At 37.2% G+C, this 16,636-nt stretch overlaps 1 protein-coding gene across 1 annotated transcript; it reads right to left on the bottom strand.

Annotated features, from left to right (window-relative positions):
* Window positions 223-1,815, bottom strand: LOC109223054 (NAC domain-containing protein 104). The gene is made up of 3 exons (XM_019387316.1): window positions 1,256-1,815; window positions 668-957; window positions 223-562 (listed from the first exon to the last, which is right to left on the bottom strand). Exons 1-3 carry the CDS (start codon window positions 1,416-1,418, stop codon window positions 425-427), a joined length of 591 nt encoding a protein of 196 aa, XP_019242861.1. The 5' UTR covers window positions 1,419-1,815; the 3' UTR covers window positions 223-424.

The following is a 16,636-nucleotide window of genomic DNA, read 5'->3' as shown; positions in this document are numbered from 1 at the left end:
ACATAATATATCACTTTTAGCTCGCAGTTGAAATTAATTTTATTTGATAGTCATGCATAATATGTATATAATATACAGAAATGTTCGTATATCCAAAAAAATAAATAAATTTTTCGGATATTATTTTGATAACGACTACACAGTGGCATATTTCTAATGTTATCGTTGGTGTCTACATGGTAATAATTTTCAAATGCTTTCCTACAAATCCTAAACATGAAATAAGGGAAAATTTCATATCGACATTGCATATTGATCTTAAATTGTCACACTGTTTTGGATTTACTATGAACGTAGCAAATTTAAATTGGTAAGTGCTACAATTAAAATAGAAAACTAAAACAAAGCCGATCGATCGAGGTTAATTAGATCCTAGCTTATTGGATCTAATTAATTAAGTGGATTACAATTAAGAAATAGCTAATTAATGTGGCAAACTAATCTCATCAAGATCATCTAGTGATAGGAAAACTTCATCCAAGCATGAAAGCTCTGTGCCATCATCGTCGTCATTATCACAGTTGCGCTCGTGTACTCGACAAATTACCCATTTACTATAGTCCTGCAAATAAAAATAAAAAGGATATAAAAAAAAGAAAACCAATATACATACTAAGAAAACATGGTCAAACAGAAGGAAAAAAAACATGTTCTGTCCTATACTTACAATTTTGGAACGGCTTCTTCTTCTAGAAGATGAACGACTAGTTCCAGAAGAAGAAGAAGAAGAAGAATCAGAAAGACTAAATTCTTGCATTACCCAATTGGTTTTGACACCTTCAGGTGGCTCACCAATGTAAAAAGCATAGTATTTCTTTATGCCAACTTTGTCGCAGCTGGAACTTGAGAATATTGGTTCATCAAGTCCTAATGATTTCCAATATCCATTTCCAGTGATTCTACTCTGTGTTCTCCTACTATAGAAATACCATTTGTTGCCTTCTGCCATTGCTTTTCCTGTCCAATACATAACATGCAACAAAAAATAACCTAATAAGCAAAAATAAATAAATAAGATGACACCCTTACGGTTTAAGCTTTTAGATGAGAGAATACGTGGAATTCAAGTTTCCCATAACTCATTATCGATATGAATTTCGATATGATTAGCCCATGAAAAAGAACAAGGCCTACGTGTAATTTAAGAAGAATTATTAAAGATATAATTAAGTAAATAAAAATGTATTCTTTCAGATCACATATGATAGCACTAACCATGAGTTGGAGAAGTGAAAGTAGGGAATTAAGAGCATACCATCCAAATCCCAAGGATCATACGGGTAAAGATCAAGATCAGGAATGACATCAGGATGACAAGGTAAGAGAGCAGCCTTGCGATGGAGAAAATGGACAACTAGTTCTTCATCTGTTGGGTAGAATCGAAATCCAGGTGGTAGGTTCACATTATTATCCCCCATGATATATCAATGTTATATATATAATAGCTGATATATGGAGGAGGAATAATACAACAAGTATATATAGTGATGGAAAATGCTTAGTATAGAGAAGAAGTAATAGTGTGAAAGATTTGGAGGAAGGTTATTTATAGAGAAAGAAATTAAATGAAGGAGAGAGAGAGAGAGAGTATATAGAGAATTGACGTGAGAAAGAAGGTGCTTTAGGAGATCATCAACACCACCACCATACTTTCACTTCCCAATTCTGTGTCATGTGTTTTGCTTGAAAGAAGGTTTTGCTTTCCTTTTTCATTTGATGGGATATTTAAAGGATAAATAGTAGATTTGGCTGGCGGCTCTCTGCTCCAAGGCGGCGCGGTGACCACCTATTTATGTGAACGTTTGGGTCGAAATCCAATACTCCTATGTGATATCATCATTGGGACCGTGATATCCTTTAAGTGACCTGATAATCTTATATAATTTTTATACAAAGGATATATATAACTTTAACTTTTCGAATATATATTATATTTTATGAGTTTAACATTAAATCTTTTTCTCAATCAGATCACCTAAAAGATCATGATAAAAATTATTCATAGAAAGTGATATTAATGACCTAAAAATAGATAAAATTACGTTTTACAACTTGTTAAAACATATCGATAGTGAAAAAATAAATTTCAATACAGTGTATATAAGTTACTTACACAAGTTATCACTTTGTAAATAATGTATGTTAATCCTTGGGCTAAGCCTATGGTAGGACATAGCTTCATAAACAAGGTGACTGTACTTGCAAGAGATCTGTACATATTATGGCGCGGCTTACCATTTTGAAATCTAAATTAAGTTTTCCTGATTGTATCACTATATATTGAATATTTATTCGGAAAGGTGTATTCATGCAATTTATATAAGCTCTATCGTGTTCCTCAATCTCCTTTAAACCAATATAATATGTTACAACTTGAGTTTGAATTGTAGATGCAACTTGTTGAGTTCATAGTTCTTCTTTTAGGTACCCTTTGGGTTGCCAATGGAACAGTGATGGTTGATTAAGAGTAGAGTTTCCTTCACATCCATCCCTTTCTTCCTTTCTTGTGCTCATCTTCGTTGTTCTTTTGTGGTTATAATGAGAGATCGCATATACTCATTCTTTCAATAAGTCAAATGGTTGATGTTGAACAAAGTCTATATGGTTGTAATTAAACATGAATATTTAGTGTTTATTGACAAGTACCTGTACCAAAATCACGAGTTCACGGATCATAACAAAATTCGGGATCATTTTGGAAATTTAGTATTAGCTAATGTTGAATACTTATTCCGCTATCTATGTTAATTCAAACATATTATATCTTGTTTAGCTGTTTAAAATATTAATACATATTAATTAAAGATCATCACAACTTTTGATGGAATTTTTTTGGATCGTGACAAATTAGCCTAACGACATTTAGTGGTTGAATCAAGCCTTACAAGGTGCAAGTACTTGTAATAATTTTACTATGGGCAAAATGGGATGGCTTCTTTTTTATTTTGGTCCCTATAATAGATGTACCTACTAGTAAACTTATTGGAAATGTGGGGTCATCATCACACTTCATGCTTATATCATCCTCCTCATTTCTTCCACGTGTCATGGATATCAAGGGTACATATTGGAGAGTCCATAAAACCCAACAGTTATCATAATTAATCTCTTTGAAAGATTTATAAGTTCACCAACCATGATCTATATCCCGCAAAACCCTAATAAGAATTAAGGCTTTTCACGTCCAACTTGTATGATGGGAATTTTAATTTTCTTCTCTGATTATTGCTAATAGTGATGAACAAATAATTAATGCATAAGACTAATTGCAGTACATGGCCTTATCCAGTTAAACTTTCTTGTGAGATTGCACAAAATTTTGTGCCAAGAATCTTCTCTGTGGCAATGCCACAATTAGTACTGTGTATCCCATTATTATTGGATTCTTCTGATGGACAAGTTTGTGAATTCAAGAATGTGTCCATGGGCATAATATAGATCAGCAGCTGACCAATTTGGAGTTATGAATAAATATATGATGACAGTAATAATGAGAAAAAGACTAGGAAGTTGAAACAAGACTGTGACCTTAAAGCATTAGCATAGCTAGCCTCTTTTTTCGCTTGAAAATTACTGGCCTGGTGGAATATTGATTTTTAAGGCTATTGGGATACAACGTACACCTCAGAAAATGCCCTTTCGTTTTGGTCATGGTCTTTGGTATAAATCCTATGCAGGAAAGCTAAATTCTCCTGCCTACATTTTCTTGAAAATGAAATATAAGGCGTGTCTCTTTCACCACTTTGGGACGCAATTGCTTAGACCACTTTATTTGATGTTATTTCCGTTGGTTATTTGTTTCGGTAGTGACCCGACTTTATTTTATTAGAGGTATAATTAGTGGCTTAGTTATTAACCGTCTAAAAGCTACTGTAAATAAAATTTCTTTTGAAAATAAATCACTAATCCGCCTTAGATACCCTTTTAAATTCATGTAAGGTAGAGAAAATGAAGGTACCTGCCAGAGGTTGAAAAGCCATAGTGCACTAGCACTAGTGAGTTAGCGTAACAACTCAACTAGGATAATATATAACATCATTAGCTATAATTTTTTAAACCCATCCCAATTTAGGAGGATATCTTTTAAATTCATGTATGGCAGAGAGAATAAAGGACTTGCCGGAGGCTGAAAAGCTATAGTGCGCTAGCACTAGCGAGTTAGCGCAACAACTCAACTAGGATAATATAACCTCATTAGCGCAACAACTCAACTAGGATAATATATAACCTCATTAGGTATATTTTTTTTAAAACTCATCCCAACTTAGGAGGATATCTTTTAAATTCATGTAAGGCAGAGAGAATGAAGGGACCTGTCGGAGGCTGAAAAGCCGTAGTGCGCTAACACTAGCGAGTTAGCGCAACAACTCAATTCTAGGATAATATATAACCTCATTAGCGCAACAACTCAATTAGGACAATATATAACTTCATTAGCTATATATATATAGATATATATTTTAAATCCATCCCAATTTAGGAGGATATCTTTTAAATTCATATAAGGCAGAGAGAATGAAGGGACCTGCCGGAGGCTGAAAAGCCGTAGTGCGCTAGGCCGCTAGCACTAGCGGGTTAGCGCAACAGCTCAACTCGGATAATATATAACCTCATTAGCTATATACAATTTCCATTATAAGTCTATATGATATCTTTTCAAACTACGGTAAAAATATAATCTTTTACTTACTCTGGTAAAACGATTTTGCTTCTAATATAACACAGGGTGTAGAATTGTACACTTATAGTAAAAATACATTTACACAATTAGATCAATTAAAAGTCTATTGAAAGGTAAGCATCTAATACTAAAAATGAGTTGGTAACTAGAAAAAAGGTGAGTGACCTAGCTAAAAGTCAGACAAATTACATTGAGCATGTACAATTTTCTACACGTTAAGCGGATGTTACTTGATTTCAATAAAACAATATCAAAATCCACCAAATATATTTATGTTTTACATAATTAGATGTGGTTGTTTTATACTAAATGATTCTTCTTCTTCAATTTTTTTTGTGGAAACAATTCAAACAATCTCGTGAAACTACAAATTAAGGGTTGAGTTGAAAGCTCACCTACCAAATAGATTTAGTACAAGTAAAACAAATAAGACCAGCCAGCATGCATCATTTTGAATCAAACAGCTTTATTACACCTAATGCAACCATAATGTCAAGTACGTTAGTACAAAACAAATAATTCATGTTATAATTATTAATGTCACCTAATTTTTTTGTTTTTTCACGATACAAAGACAATAGAGTTTGTTCCTTTTAGTTTATGCCTCTCTTTTCAAATAGCACTACATTTAGGGGTTTATATTGATCGGGTTAGTTTGAATTTTGCAATTACCAAACCAAATCAGTTTTGTCGGGTTATTAAATCTAAAACCAAACCTGACCAATAAAACTCGGATTTTTCAAACTCGATTTTTCTCGGGTTTTCGGGTTATTCGGCGTTTTTAGGTTTTTCTCCGGTAAAATCTTCGTAGCACAAAACATATAACTTGTGCTCAAAATATTTCTTTGATCCTAGTAAGATACAACTATATAAGGTATTTTCCAAAAAAAATAATACAAAACATGATATGTGTCATGGCATTATCCTAAAATATTCAACAATAAAGACAATAAAATTATGTAATATAAATATTGCTAATTAAAAAACCATAATAAAAATAAACATAATCTAAAAGTACTAAGTCATGCTAAAATAAGTAGACTAATAAGGGAGTATTAATTACATGACTAAACGCTAAAGAAAAAATAAAAATAGGTTATGCATTTTTATCTAAATTATTCCAAAACAAAAAATAGATATTTAATACATTGCCGTTCATAGTATTGAATTGAATGTCTTTAGTATTCAATACATTAGTATTGATTTGATTTTGATTTGGGCTTTTGTTAGCATTATTTAAGTTACTAATATTAATTTGTAAAACTTATTGGAACATTTAAAAGTTCTAAGTCCAATCTTGAAATAATACCTTAAAAGATAAAATTATGAAAAAGTTTAAAATATATTTATAAATTACATCACAGTAAGTATATTTATATATTAAATATATCTAAAATTTCTATATATGTAACGTCGGGTTGGTTTGGTTTCGGTTTGACTTTCTTTAGTTAAAACCAAACCAAACCAATTATAGTCGGATATTTTTTTTCAACACCAAACCAAATCAAACCAAACCCTAGTCGGATTTTTTTCTCGGTTTGACTCGGATTATCGGATTGATGCAGTTTGTCGGTTTCCTTTATACCCCTAACCACAATTATGGATAGCTATAGTGTATGGCCACTCTAATCGTGTTTAGATAAATGCTTTATATATAGTACTTTTTTTAATTCAGGAAAAAAATCTCAAAAAAAAAAAAAAAACAAACATGCGGAAGTGATAATCAACCTATTCATATTGCTTACACAAAAGACATTGTCCTAATCTTTATAGAAGACATATAGGACAATTATTATTTTTCATAAGAAATGACATCAATTCGTGCCAAGAATCCATCATTAGAAAGATTAATGAAAGTGAACCAATGGTGCACTCAAGAGTCATTCATTCTTATATTTGTGTGTTAAAAAGAGAGAGCCGTAATAGAGTTGAAGTAACTGAATCTCTAGTTGTGAAGTGTGAACAAGTGATGACTACATTGTTGTGTCATTTCTTTTCTTTTTTCCTTCTTTTTTTCTCTCTTTAATATGGATTTGTGGAGGGCCACTTTTTCCAGTGTTAGTGGCAAGAAACAAACTCATCTTTATCCTCTTTTCCCCTCCCCCTCCACCAAAGTTCATAATTTGATGTCCTTTGCTTTTTTGCCTAACTATATTGTCATGACTTGCATTCTTAAGATGACGAATACTAATGGAGTTTGGATAGGAATAAAACAAAAGGAAAAAACTGTGTAAGTCCAATAATAGAAACAATAGGATTATTATGCTTGTTAACAAGAGTGAGAATTGAACGGTCGAAGAGGAATTTGACATGACTAGACATGAGCCACGTGGATGCCCAAATGTATCCTACTTTTAGTTTGTGGGAAAATAAACTTATCTCACAAAGTCAATGAATATATAACATATGCGTGGATGACATTGTTATGCATATTCTTATATTAGTAATTTTTAATCATAGCAGATTAATATAATTTAGTGTAAAATATCTTTGGATAAATTCTAAAAAGAAATAGGGAAGAGGAGAATTCAAAAGGACCATAAGTATCAAAATAAATATAGAGACCAACTTAATACCTTAATACATTCCTACTTTGCTTGTGTGGAAATCTCACAAGTAGGGGAGGACGTTCGATGTAACGATCCGACCGGTCGTTTTGAGTTCTAGCGCGTTGTTCGGCAGTTTGAGGCCATGAGCAACTTCACTTCAGGTATTATGATTACGCATGGTCGGAATTGAATTCCGGGAAGTTCGAAGTTGACTTGGAAAGAGAATTCTCATTTCGAAAACTTTAAGTTGGAAGAATTTACTATGAATTTTTTAGTAAACGACCTCGGAATCAGGATTTAAAGGGTTCAACAGGTTCGTATGATGATTTCGGACTTGGACGTATGCAAGGATCGGGTTTTGGATGACTCGAGAGCGTTTCGGCGCCTATTGTGGAAGTTAGCATTTTTGGAAGAATTTCATAAATTTGGGATGAAATGCATTTTAATGCTATTGATGTCCGTTTGGGATTCCGAGTCTGGGAATAGCTCCGTATGGTGATTCTGGTATTGGGACCGCGATCGGAAGTGGATTTGGAGGTCCGTAGATCATTTTGGAGTCATTTGGCTAAAGTTAGAGTTTGAAGGTTTTAAAGAAGTTTGACCGGAAGTGGACTTTTTGATATTGGGGTCGAATTTCGATTCCGAAAGTTGGAGTAGGTCCGTAATGTCGAATATGACTTAAGTGCAAAATTTGAGGTCAATCGGACGTGATTTGATAGGTTTCGGCATCGAATGTAGAAGTTTGAAATTCTAACGTTCATTAAGCTTGAATTGGAGTGCGATTCATGGTTTTAGCGTTGTTTGATGGGATTTGAGGCCTTGAGCAGGTCCGCGTTATGTTATGGGACTGGTTGGTGTGATTAGACGGGGGCCTCGGGTGGATTCCGGGTGGTTAACGGATTGAAAATGGAATTTGAGGAAGAGCTGAAGCAGCTGGGCTTCTGGTGTAACCGCACCTGCGTGAAGAGCACCGGAGGTGCGGGCCCGCAGGAGCGGGAAGGGACTCGGAGAAGCGAATTTTTGCTGGGGGAGGCATGGACCGCAGATACGGTCAAGGTCCGCAGAAGCGGGACGACACCTGCATGCGTGGAACCGCAGATGCGGAGTTGAGGGGCCTGGTGAAAGACCGCAGAAGCGGTAGTGGGGCCGCACCTGCGGAACCACAGAAGTGGTGAAGTGACCGCAGGTGCGAAAAGGCTGGAGGCAGTGAGGTTTCTTTAAAACGGGAGTTTGGCCATTTTCATTTCATTTTCTTCCATGGGAGTGTAACGACCCGACCGGTCGTTTTGAGAAATTAAGCTTCATTCAGCGGCATAAGGTCTGGAACAGCTTCAGAATATGAGTATCGACTTGCGTGCATGGTAAAATTCGATTTTTGGATGGTTTAGAGTCAAATTGGAAGAAGGAATCTAGTTTTGGGAGTTTGAAGTGAAAAGTTGACCGGAATTGGACTTTTGGGTAAACGACCCCGGAATGGGTCGTGGATGATCTCGACAGCTTCGTATGGTGATTTTGGACTTAGGCGCGTGTTCGAATTGTGTTTTGGAGGTCCGTAGCTAATTTAGGCTTGAAATGCCGAAGTTTGAATTTCTGAAGTTTCCGGTCGATAGTGAGATTTTGATTCGAGGGTCGGAATGGAATTCCGGAAGTTGCAGTAGCTCCGTCATGTCATTTGGGATGTGTGTGTAAAATTTCAGGTCATTCGGACGTGGTTTGGTTAAGTTTTTGATCGGAAGCGTGTTTTGAGAGAATTTGAAGTTCTTAGGCTTAAATCATTGATTAATTCGAGTTTCCGACGTTGTTTTAGGTGGTTTAAGGATTGGTACAAGTTTGAATGATGTTATGGGATATGTCCGTAGGTTTGGTTGGGGAACCGGGAGCCTCGGGTGTGTTTCGGATGGGCTACGGATCATTTTCCTCCTATTTGAACTGTTGTTGCTACTTCTGATATCCTTCTTCGCAATTGCGAAGATTCTCCCGCGATCGCGATGCCTTGTTGAAGACCACCCCAAAATCCTTCATCGCGTTCGCATTTAACCTTCCGCGATCGCGAAGGTCTATTTTTCTTTACTTCGCGATCGTGTCTGTAGTCCCGCATTCGCATAGTGGGAATTAGGAGTTGGGGCAGTTGACCACGTTTCCTCTTCGCGTTCGCATGAGCCCCTCCGCGATCGCGTACGTCCCTACCCGCTGTTCTTCGCGTTCGCATCCTTGTTCACGCGATCGCGATGTGCAATCTGGGCAGCCTCGAAATTTCTTCTAAGCGATCGCGACCCTTCTCCCTTGATCGCGATGCACAAATACCCGGGCAGACAGATTAAATCCCAAATTCGAGGGTTTCACCCTTTTTATCATATTTTGACTTCTAGAGCTCGGTTCTTGGCGATTTTTGAAGGGATTTTCACCTGGGCAGCTTGGGTAAGTGCTTCTCACTCGGTTTAGACTAATTTCCATGAATCTCCTCTTAAATTCATCATTTAATTTCGGATTTTGAATGAAAATTTGATAAAACTTCTTAGACCGGATTATTGAATTTTGAATGGGTTTTTGACATCCGATTTGAGAGATTTTTATATGGTTAGACTCGTGAGAGTATGAGGTCTCTGAAAACGTTAATTTTTCCCGATTCCAAGACGTTGGCCCAAGGGACATTTTGGTCATTTTACATAATTCCGCGTATTAGCTTCGAATTTAATTGTAGAATCTATTACTTGAAGTGTTATTTACATTATGAAATTTAATTGAATAGATTTGGGCCATTTGGAGTCGAGTACTCGTGGCAAGAACGTGGTTTATAGTTGATTTTGAGCCGATTCGAGGTAAGTATCTTGCCTAACCTTGTGTGGGGGACTTCCCCTTAGGATTTGAGTCTTGTCTGTTGATTGTAATCCGAGTACGCGAGGTGACGAGTGCGTGCTCGGACTTATTTGTGGAAACTTGTCCTTTTAGGATTCTTAGGTCCTTATATTCTCTAAGTATGAAGTTGTTCTTGATATGATTGAATTCCCTATTACTAGTTTTCACCTCTACATGTTTTACTTGGAATTAACTGCTTTATGGTTCATTCTTATTGCCTAATTGACTCTTATTATTGCTTAACTGAAGATCTTTCCTCTATTGTCGCGTTATCTTTCATAACTGCTTGTTTTTTTATCGGAAAATCATTATTATCACCCATGTATTTATTTAGTCTTAATTGAAATTGTTGTATATCCTGCGTAACCTGCCCAACCTTTTAAAGAAGAGTAGATATTCTATGTATAGTTGATATTTCCTTATTTGAAATTTACTTGACTCGTGTTAACTCCCTTATTGTTGAACTACATGCTATGGGGTCGTTGCTTCATATTATTTTCTCCCTTGTTGAGTTGTTCTTATTACGTTTAGTATTCTCTATTGAGTTGATTCACTTGTTGTGCTCTTGTATATACTGTTATTGATGTTGTTGTACTTGGGGTGTTGATGCACAAGGTTTCTGTCGTGCGGTTATTGATATTGTGATGCACGAGGTTTCTGTCGTGCGGTTATTGATATTGTGATGCACGAAGTTTCTGCCGTGCGGTTGTTGTTGTGGGGTCGCACGAGGTTTCTGCCGTGCTATTACTACTATTGATATATTGCACATGCGGCGTAACAAGGCGGGATATGTATATATATGCTTATATGTGGGTTGCGCATGTGGTGAAATAAGGTGGGAACATTATGATGCACGTGTGGCAAAACAAGGCGGGCACTTATTATGTTATTATTTGCACACGTGGCGGAACAAGGTGGGTTATGTCAGGGGTTGATTGTGAGTATTTGTGATGGCCTGAGGGCATTTCTGTTTTGTTCAAATGTTGTGATTGTGGTACGTTTACCTATACGAACTTTGTCTCGTGGGAGTTGTGAGGTGAGTTAACAGTGTGACCGTGAGGCTGATGAGGGCACGGATGCCAGTGGTTAGATTTTAGGTACTGGGACTCGTGAGTTGTAATTGTCCGAGATTCGGTAATTCGTGGTAAATGTTGGATAAGACCTGATTTGAACACCGTCGTAGGATCTGAGTTATTGTTTTGTTTTCCCTTTACCGTATTGTGACTTTAGGATTTGGGATGAGTTTTTGCCCATCCTCATGTGTCATCATTCTTAATATTTGCGTTGTTACTTGTTGTTCTTTTCCCTTATTGTGATTGTAGCATTGTTGGTCATTTCGTACAGTCTTTACATAAATATATATATATATATATATATATATATATCATGTTCCATTGTTCCTACCTTTGCACTGTTTATTAGTCCGGTAGGTGTCTCGACTGTTCCTCGTCACTACGCCACCGAGGTTAGTCTTGATACTTACTGGGCACCGTTGTGGTGTGCTCATACTACTCTTCTACATATTTTTGTTGTGCAAATCCAGGTATTTTCCACTCAGTTCTATCCCCCTTGGGAGGAGGCGTTCTGTAGAGACTTCGAGGTATATCTGTTGCGTCAGCAGACCGAGGAGTCCCTTTCTATCTTCTGTAATAAGTATAGCCCTTTCAGTATTATCCCTTGTTTAGATATTTCCGGAGTTAGAGCTTCTTATGTATCTCATAGCTTGTGATTTGTGAGTTTCCGGGTTTTGGGAATTTTGTTAGCTTCGAGAGTTTGATCCGAAGGTCGGAATGGGATTCCGGAAGTTGTAGTAGCTCCGTCATGTCATTTGGGACGTGTGTGCAAAATTTCAGGTCATTCGGACGTGTTTTGGTTAGGTTTTTTACCGAAAGCGTATTTTGAAGAAAATTGGAGTTCTTAGGCTTAAATCTTTGATTAATTTGGGTTTCCGGTGTTGTTTTAGGTGTTTTAAGGATTGGTACAAGTTTGAATAGGGTTATAGGTGTTATTGGTGCTTTTGGTTGAGGTCCCGGGGGCCTCGGGATGAATTTGGATGGTTGACGGAAGGATTTTGGAAGTTGGGAGATTTCAGATTTTTGCTGCTTCTGGTATTTTCGCCTCTGTGGTTTGGGAACTGCAGATGCGGTACCGTAGATGCGGCTAACTAGACCGCAGAAGCGGGTTTAGGTTGGTTCAGCAGTTTCCGCAGATGCGGTGGATTTTTCCGCAGAAGCGGGTCCGCATCTGCGAGATTAAGACCGCAAGTGCGAAAATTTGTCCTTTTAGTGAAAGTCGCAGATGCGACCTGAGTTCCATAGCAGCGGGACCGCAGATGCAGTCCCTTGACCGCAGAAGCGGAAATCACTGGGCAGAAATATGAAATTCGAGGGTTTAGTTTCAAAAGTTAGAAAAATCAAATTGGAGCTCGGGAGAGGGCGATTCTGAGAGGGATTTGAAGAGGACATCACTGGGAAACATTTCTTTAATCCTTTCTAGTTATATTCCATCAATCTATAGTAATTTTACCATTTAAATTCGGATTGGGGATCAAAAATTGGGAAAAATTGGAAGAAACTTCTTAGGCCGAATTATTGAGTTTTGAGTGGGTGTTTGACCTCCGATTTGAGAGATTTTTATATGGTTAGACTCGTGAGAGTACGAGGGTTATGAAAATGTTAAATTCATCCGATTCCGAGATGTTGGCCTGAGGGGTATTTTGGTCATTTTACATAATTTTGCGTACTAGCTTTGAATTAAATTGTAGAATCAGTTGCTTGAGATTTTATTTACGATATGTAATTGAATTGCATAGATTTGGACCATTTGGAGTTGGATACTCGTGGCAAAAGCGTGGTTTCTAGTTGATTTCGAGCCGGTTCGAGGTAAGTGGCTTGTCTAACCTTGTGTGGGGGACTTTTTCCCCTTAGGATTGATATTGTGATAATTGAAATGCCTCATGCGTGAGGTGATGAGCGCGCACTAGTGCTAATTGTAGGAAATCCGGTTTTTCGTTAAAAATAGCCTTGAAGTGTGTTCCTCCTTTCTTTGCTTACACTGTTCGATATTTAAACCTGCTATAGCTTAGAGAAGCATTTCTACTTGACTAAATTGCTTTATCTGTTTTAACTGCCTTAATTGTACTACGTGAACCATGCTAGGTTAGTATTACCTGCTTCACTTTGATATGAAATTGATTGCATTGAGTTCTGTTGTTGCTGTGTATTTACTTTGGGACTACGGAACGGTATTCCGGGAGATCCCCCTACACTTTATTTTGGGACTACGGGACGGTATCCCGGGAGATCCCCTGTATGTTTACTTTGGGACTACGGAATTGCATTTTCGGGAGATCCCCCTGCACTTTATGAGTTGGACTGCGGGACTGCACCCGGGAGATCCATTGGACATGATATTTATATTTGGGGACTACAGGACGGTATCCTGGGAGATCCCCGGTTGTTGTCTCGAAGCTGAGTTATGTTCTTTCACTGTGTTTTGCTTGCCTTTGTAATAGTTGTTGTGGTCCTTTATGTCATGTGTTATTTAATTACACTGCCATTTCACATTGTTAAACCTGCATCTTATTTAACCTCAGTAGGGCCCTGACCTTCCTCGTCACTACCCAACCGAGGTTAGGCTTGGCACTTACTGAGTACCGCTGTGGTGTACTCATGCCCTTTCTGCACATGTTTTTTCATGTGCAGATCCAGGTACTTCTACCCAGGTGTATCACCCTTGAGGCAGGGAGCATTTCGGAGACTTCGAGGTACATCTGTCGCGTCCGCAGACCGAAGAGTCTCCTTCTTTACTCTATCTATAGTGTTAGCCTTTCTATCGTACTATTGATATAGACATTTCTGGAGATTAGAGCACTTTACTGTGTTCCTTTTTAGCTTGTGTTCCCGTGAGTTTACGGGTTTTGGGATAGTAATGTAGGATGCTGTGATGTAGAGTTGTATATGCCGAGCGGCATTTTATATACTGTTTTTCCTTTAAATTGTTCGGTTTTGACTATTATTCCGCAAGTTAGTTATGTTTCCGCATTGTTAGGCTTACCTAGTTGTAGAGACTAGGCGCCACCACGACATGTTCACGGTGGGTGAACTGGGGTCATGACAGCTATATAAGAGCACCATGACATAACACTTCATAAGACATCATGGGAGAGGCTCGGGTACCTGAAAATAATGAGATCTCGATAAGTTATGTCTTTATTGAGTGATGATGGAAACGATGTAAAATGATCGTCGACGATGTTGTTAATATAATGTAGTGCTCAATATTATTAATATTGACGAGGATCTTGAGCTCAAATCTATCATGGAATTTGGACAGATAAATGATTGGCTAAATGAAAAATATGTGATGATAGGCTATAATTGCGTATTTTAGTCGATTATTACACTCAAATTTACTGCACTTTGATTGAGTTTGAGCTTTAATCGCTAGTGTCTTGCACTAACTGTGTGTTTTATGCCTTGTAGGAGTGATTCCGAGCTATATACATGTTATGGAATGAATTCAAGTGATTTGGAGCTTTGAAGTCTGAGTAAAAGCTCAAGGAATTAAGCCGGAATCGTGTTTGGGGGTCAACGGATGATAGTTAGAGCGAACGAAGAATCGAGTAGGCATATTGCGCACTGTATAATAAAATGGATATAACTTTTTGCTCAGAACTCCATTTGGTCTCCACAATATATGGTTGGAAAGATAACTCAAAGGGCTACAACTTTCCTGTTTTACATTTTTCCAAATTCCAAATGGAACGGGGCGAAACGCGCAAGATTTGAGCCAAAACGAACGAAACCGGGAAAAAAGGGCCAGGAGGGCGCCTGGCGCCGGGCTGGGCGCCGGTGACGTGAAATGTGTCCTATTTCGCCCGGGACAAGGTTATTTCGGCCCTAGACCTACCCAACACGTATAAAAGCAAGACAAAACCTATTTTTGAAGGGGTGGACGCCACTTTGGTGATATCTAACACACTTTGAAGGAGAATTCACGTGGGGCAACACACACCACGCTTGGAGGAGGCTTCTAACTAGTTTTTCTTCTCTTCTCTTCTTTTAGTTTCGTAGTTTATTTGTTCTAGAGTTGTTGGGTGGTACATGAACGTTGTAGTTTGAAGCTTGAATTGTTCTTATTATTTTATCATATTGGTTTATTTATTCAATCTTGCGCTTAATTATTTGATTGCTTGATCACCAATTGAATACTATCTACGAATCTAGGATTGAACTCGGGAGAGGGAATTCTAGATTGCATATAAGATTGAGTAGAGCAAGATCTTAACTCTTAGGGGGAGCGGATTTGCGGTTAGGATAGGAATATACCTAATCGCCTTGCTTGGTTATTATACGGGAATTGTAAATGCGTTCTTGTTAATCCTAATTCTTTAGGAATATAGGCGTTAGGTTAGTTTGAATAGGCGAGTTGTGCTTCGGGAGAAGGCTACGAGCAATATTAACCCTGTCAACCGATAAACTAGATAAATTAATTGGACAATTTAGGTAGAAAACTCAACGGGATTGTTAGCCAACCCATAGCTCTAGAATATTCACTCACATTGAATTCGTCTCTGTAATTCACCAACTTGTTTCCTTTGTTTCTCAGTTTATTACTCTAGATTATCTTTAGTTAAATATTCATACTTTGGATTCACTTGAAAAGATTAACTGTTGGGTTTAATTTAGTTGATAGTTAATCACAAGTCCCTGTGGGTACGATATCTGGACTTACAATCCTATATTACTTGTCGACCACGTATACTTGCGTGTGCGTTTGGGAGCAACAATATGAAATGAAATTGACTTCACCTGAAAAATGTGAAGTTGGACGGATAGTCCCCACACCTGAAAGTGAAATGAAAAATCAAGTCGATAGACATAAAGACGACTTGTAGCACAAAATTTTCATAAATATCCTGGTATTAGGAGACATGTTCTCCTGTGGGGAATGGAGTCATTTCAGATTTTGGTCTGACAATACATTTGATATGCATATAATGAAAATCCTCGAATGATTTAAATTGTTCTGAAGCATATTAAGGTTCCCAAGAAATTTATTAAATAAATCTTCGGCAGATCCTTATGTAGATTAGAGCGATCATGGCGTACATGATTTATTTTTATGTCTAGTGAAATTGGTGCACTAATATATCTGGCTAGAACCATGAGTATAACAATATGCTAGCAAGATATAGTTTTATTCCAATGTGGAGATATTAAAATACAGTTAGTATTATAATTCAAAAGGAATACTTGATGTAGATTTGTTTATTCTAACAAATATTGCCAAGATTTTGTTGGTTATGCAAATGCAGGCATTTTCCTGAAGTTCGTTCTTCAAATATTCTATTTGCATGTGAGAGTACTGCCATATTATCATTTTACAAGGTAGTTAATTGTTGATACTTATTCAAGTCATGCCAAGATAAGCAACTGATAAAGCAAGGGGCTCAACACACAACAGACGTGTGACTTGACTTTGAAGAGAAGATTCCAATAATACTGAAGATAATGTTGTTTGCTTATATCAATTGAAAGAAGGACTA

Source organism: Nicotiana attenuata, chromosome 2 (assembly GCF_001879085.1).
Source record: "Nicotiana attenuata strain UT chromosome 2, NIATTr2, whole genome shotgun sequence".
NCBI classification, from domain to species: Eukaryota; Viridiplantae; Streptophyta; class Magnoliopsida; order Solanales; family Solanaceae; genus Nicotiana; species Nicotiana attenuata.
Note: the sequence above shows the minus strand (reverse complement) of the source record. Positions and strands in the feature narration are given on the sequence as shown.

What these genes read in the sequence shown, in the direction of transcription:
- LOC109223054 (XM_019387316.1), bottom strand. Translation starts at nt 1,418, where the DNA reads ATGGGGGATAATAATGTGAACCTACCACCTGGATTTCGATTCTACCCA. An exon ending in TGATCCTTGGGATTTGGATG is followed by an intron (nt 958 to 1,255) that starts GTATGCTCTTAA and finishes TGTATTGGACAG; the next exon opens with GAAAAGCAATGGCAGAAGGC. An exon ending in GAAGAAGCCGTTCCAAAATT is followed by an intron (nt 563 to 667) that starts GTAAGTATAGGA and finishes TTTTATTTGCAG; the next exon opens with GACTATAGTAAATGGGTAAT.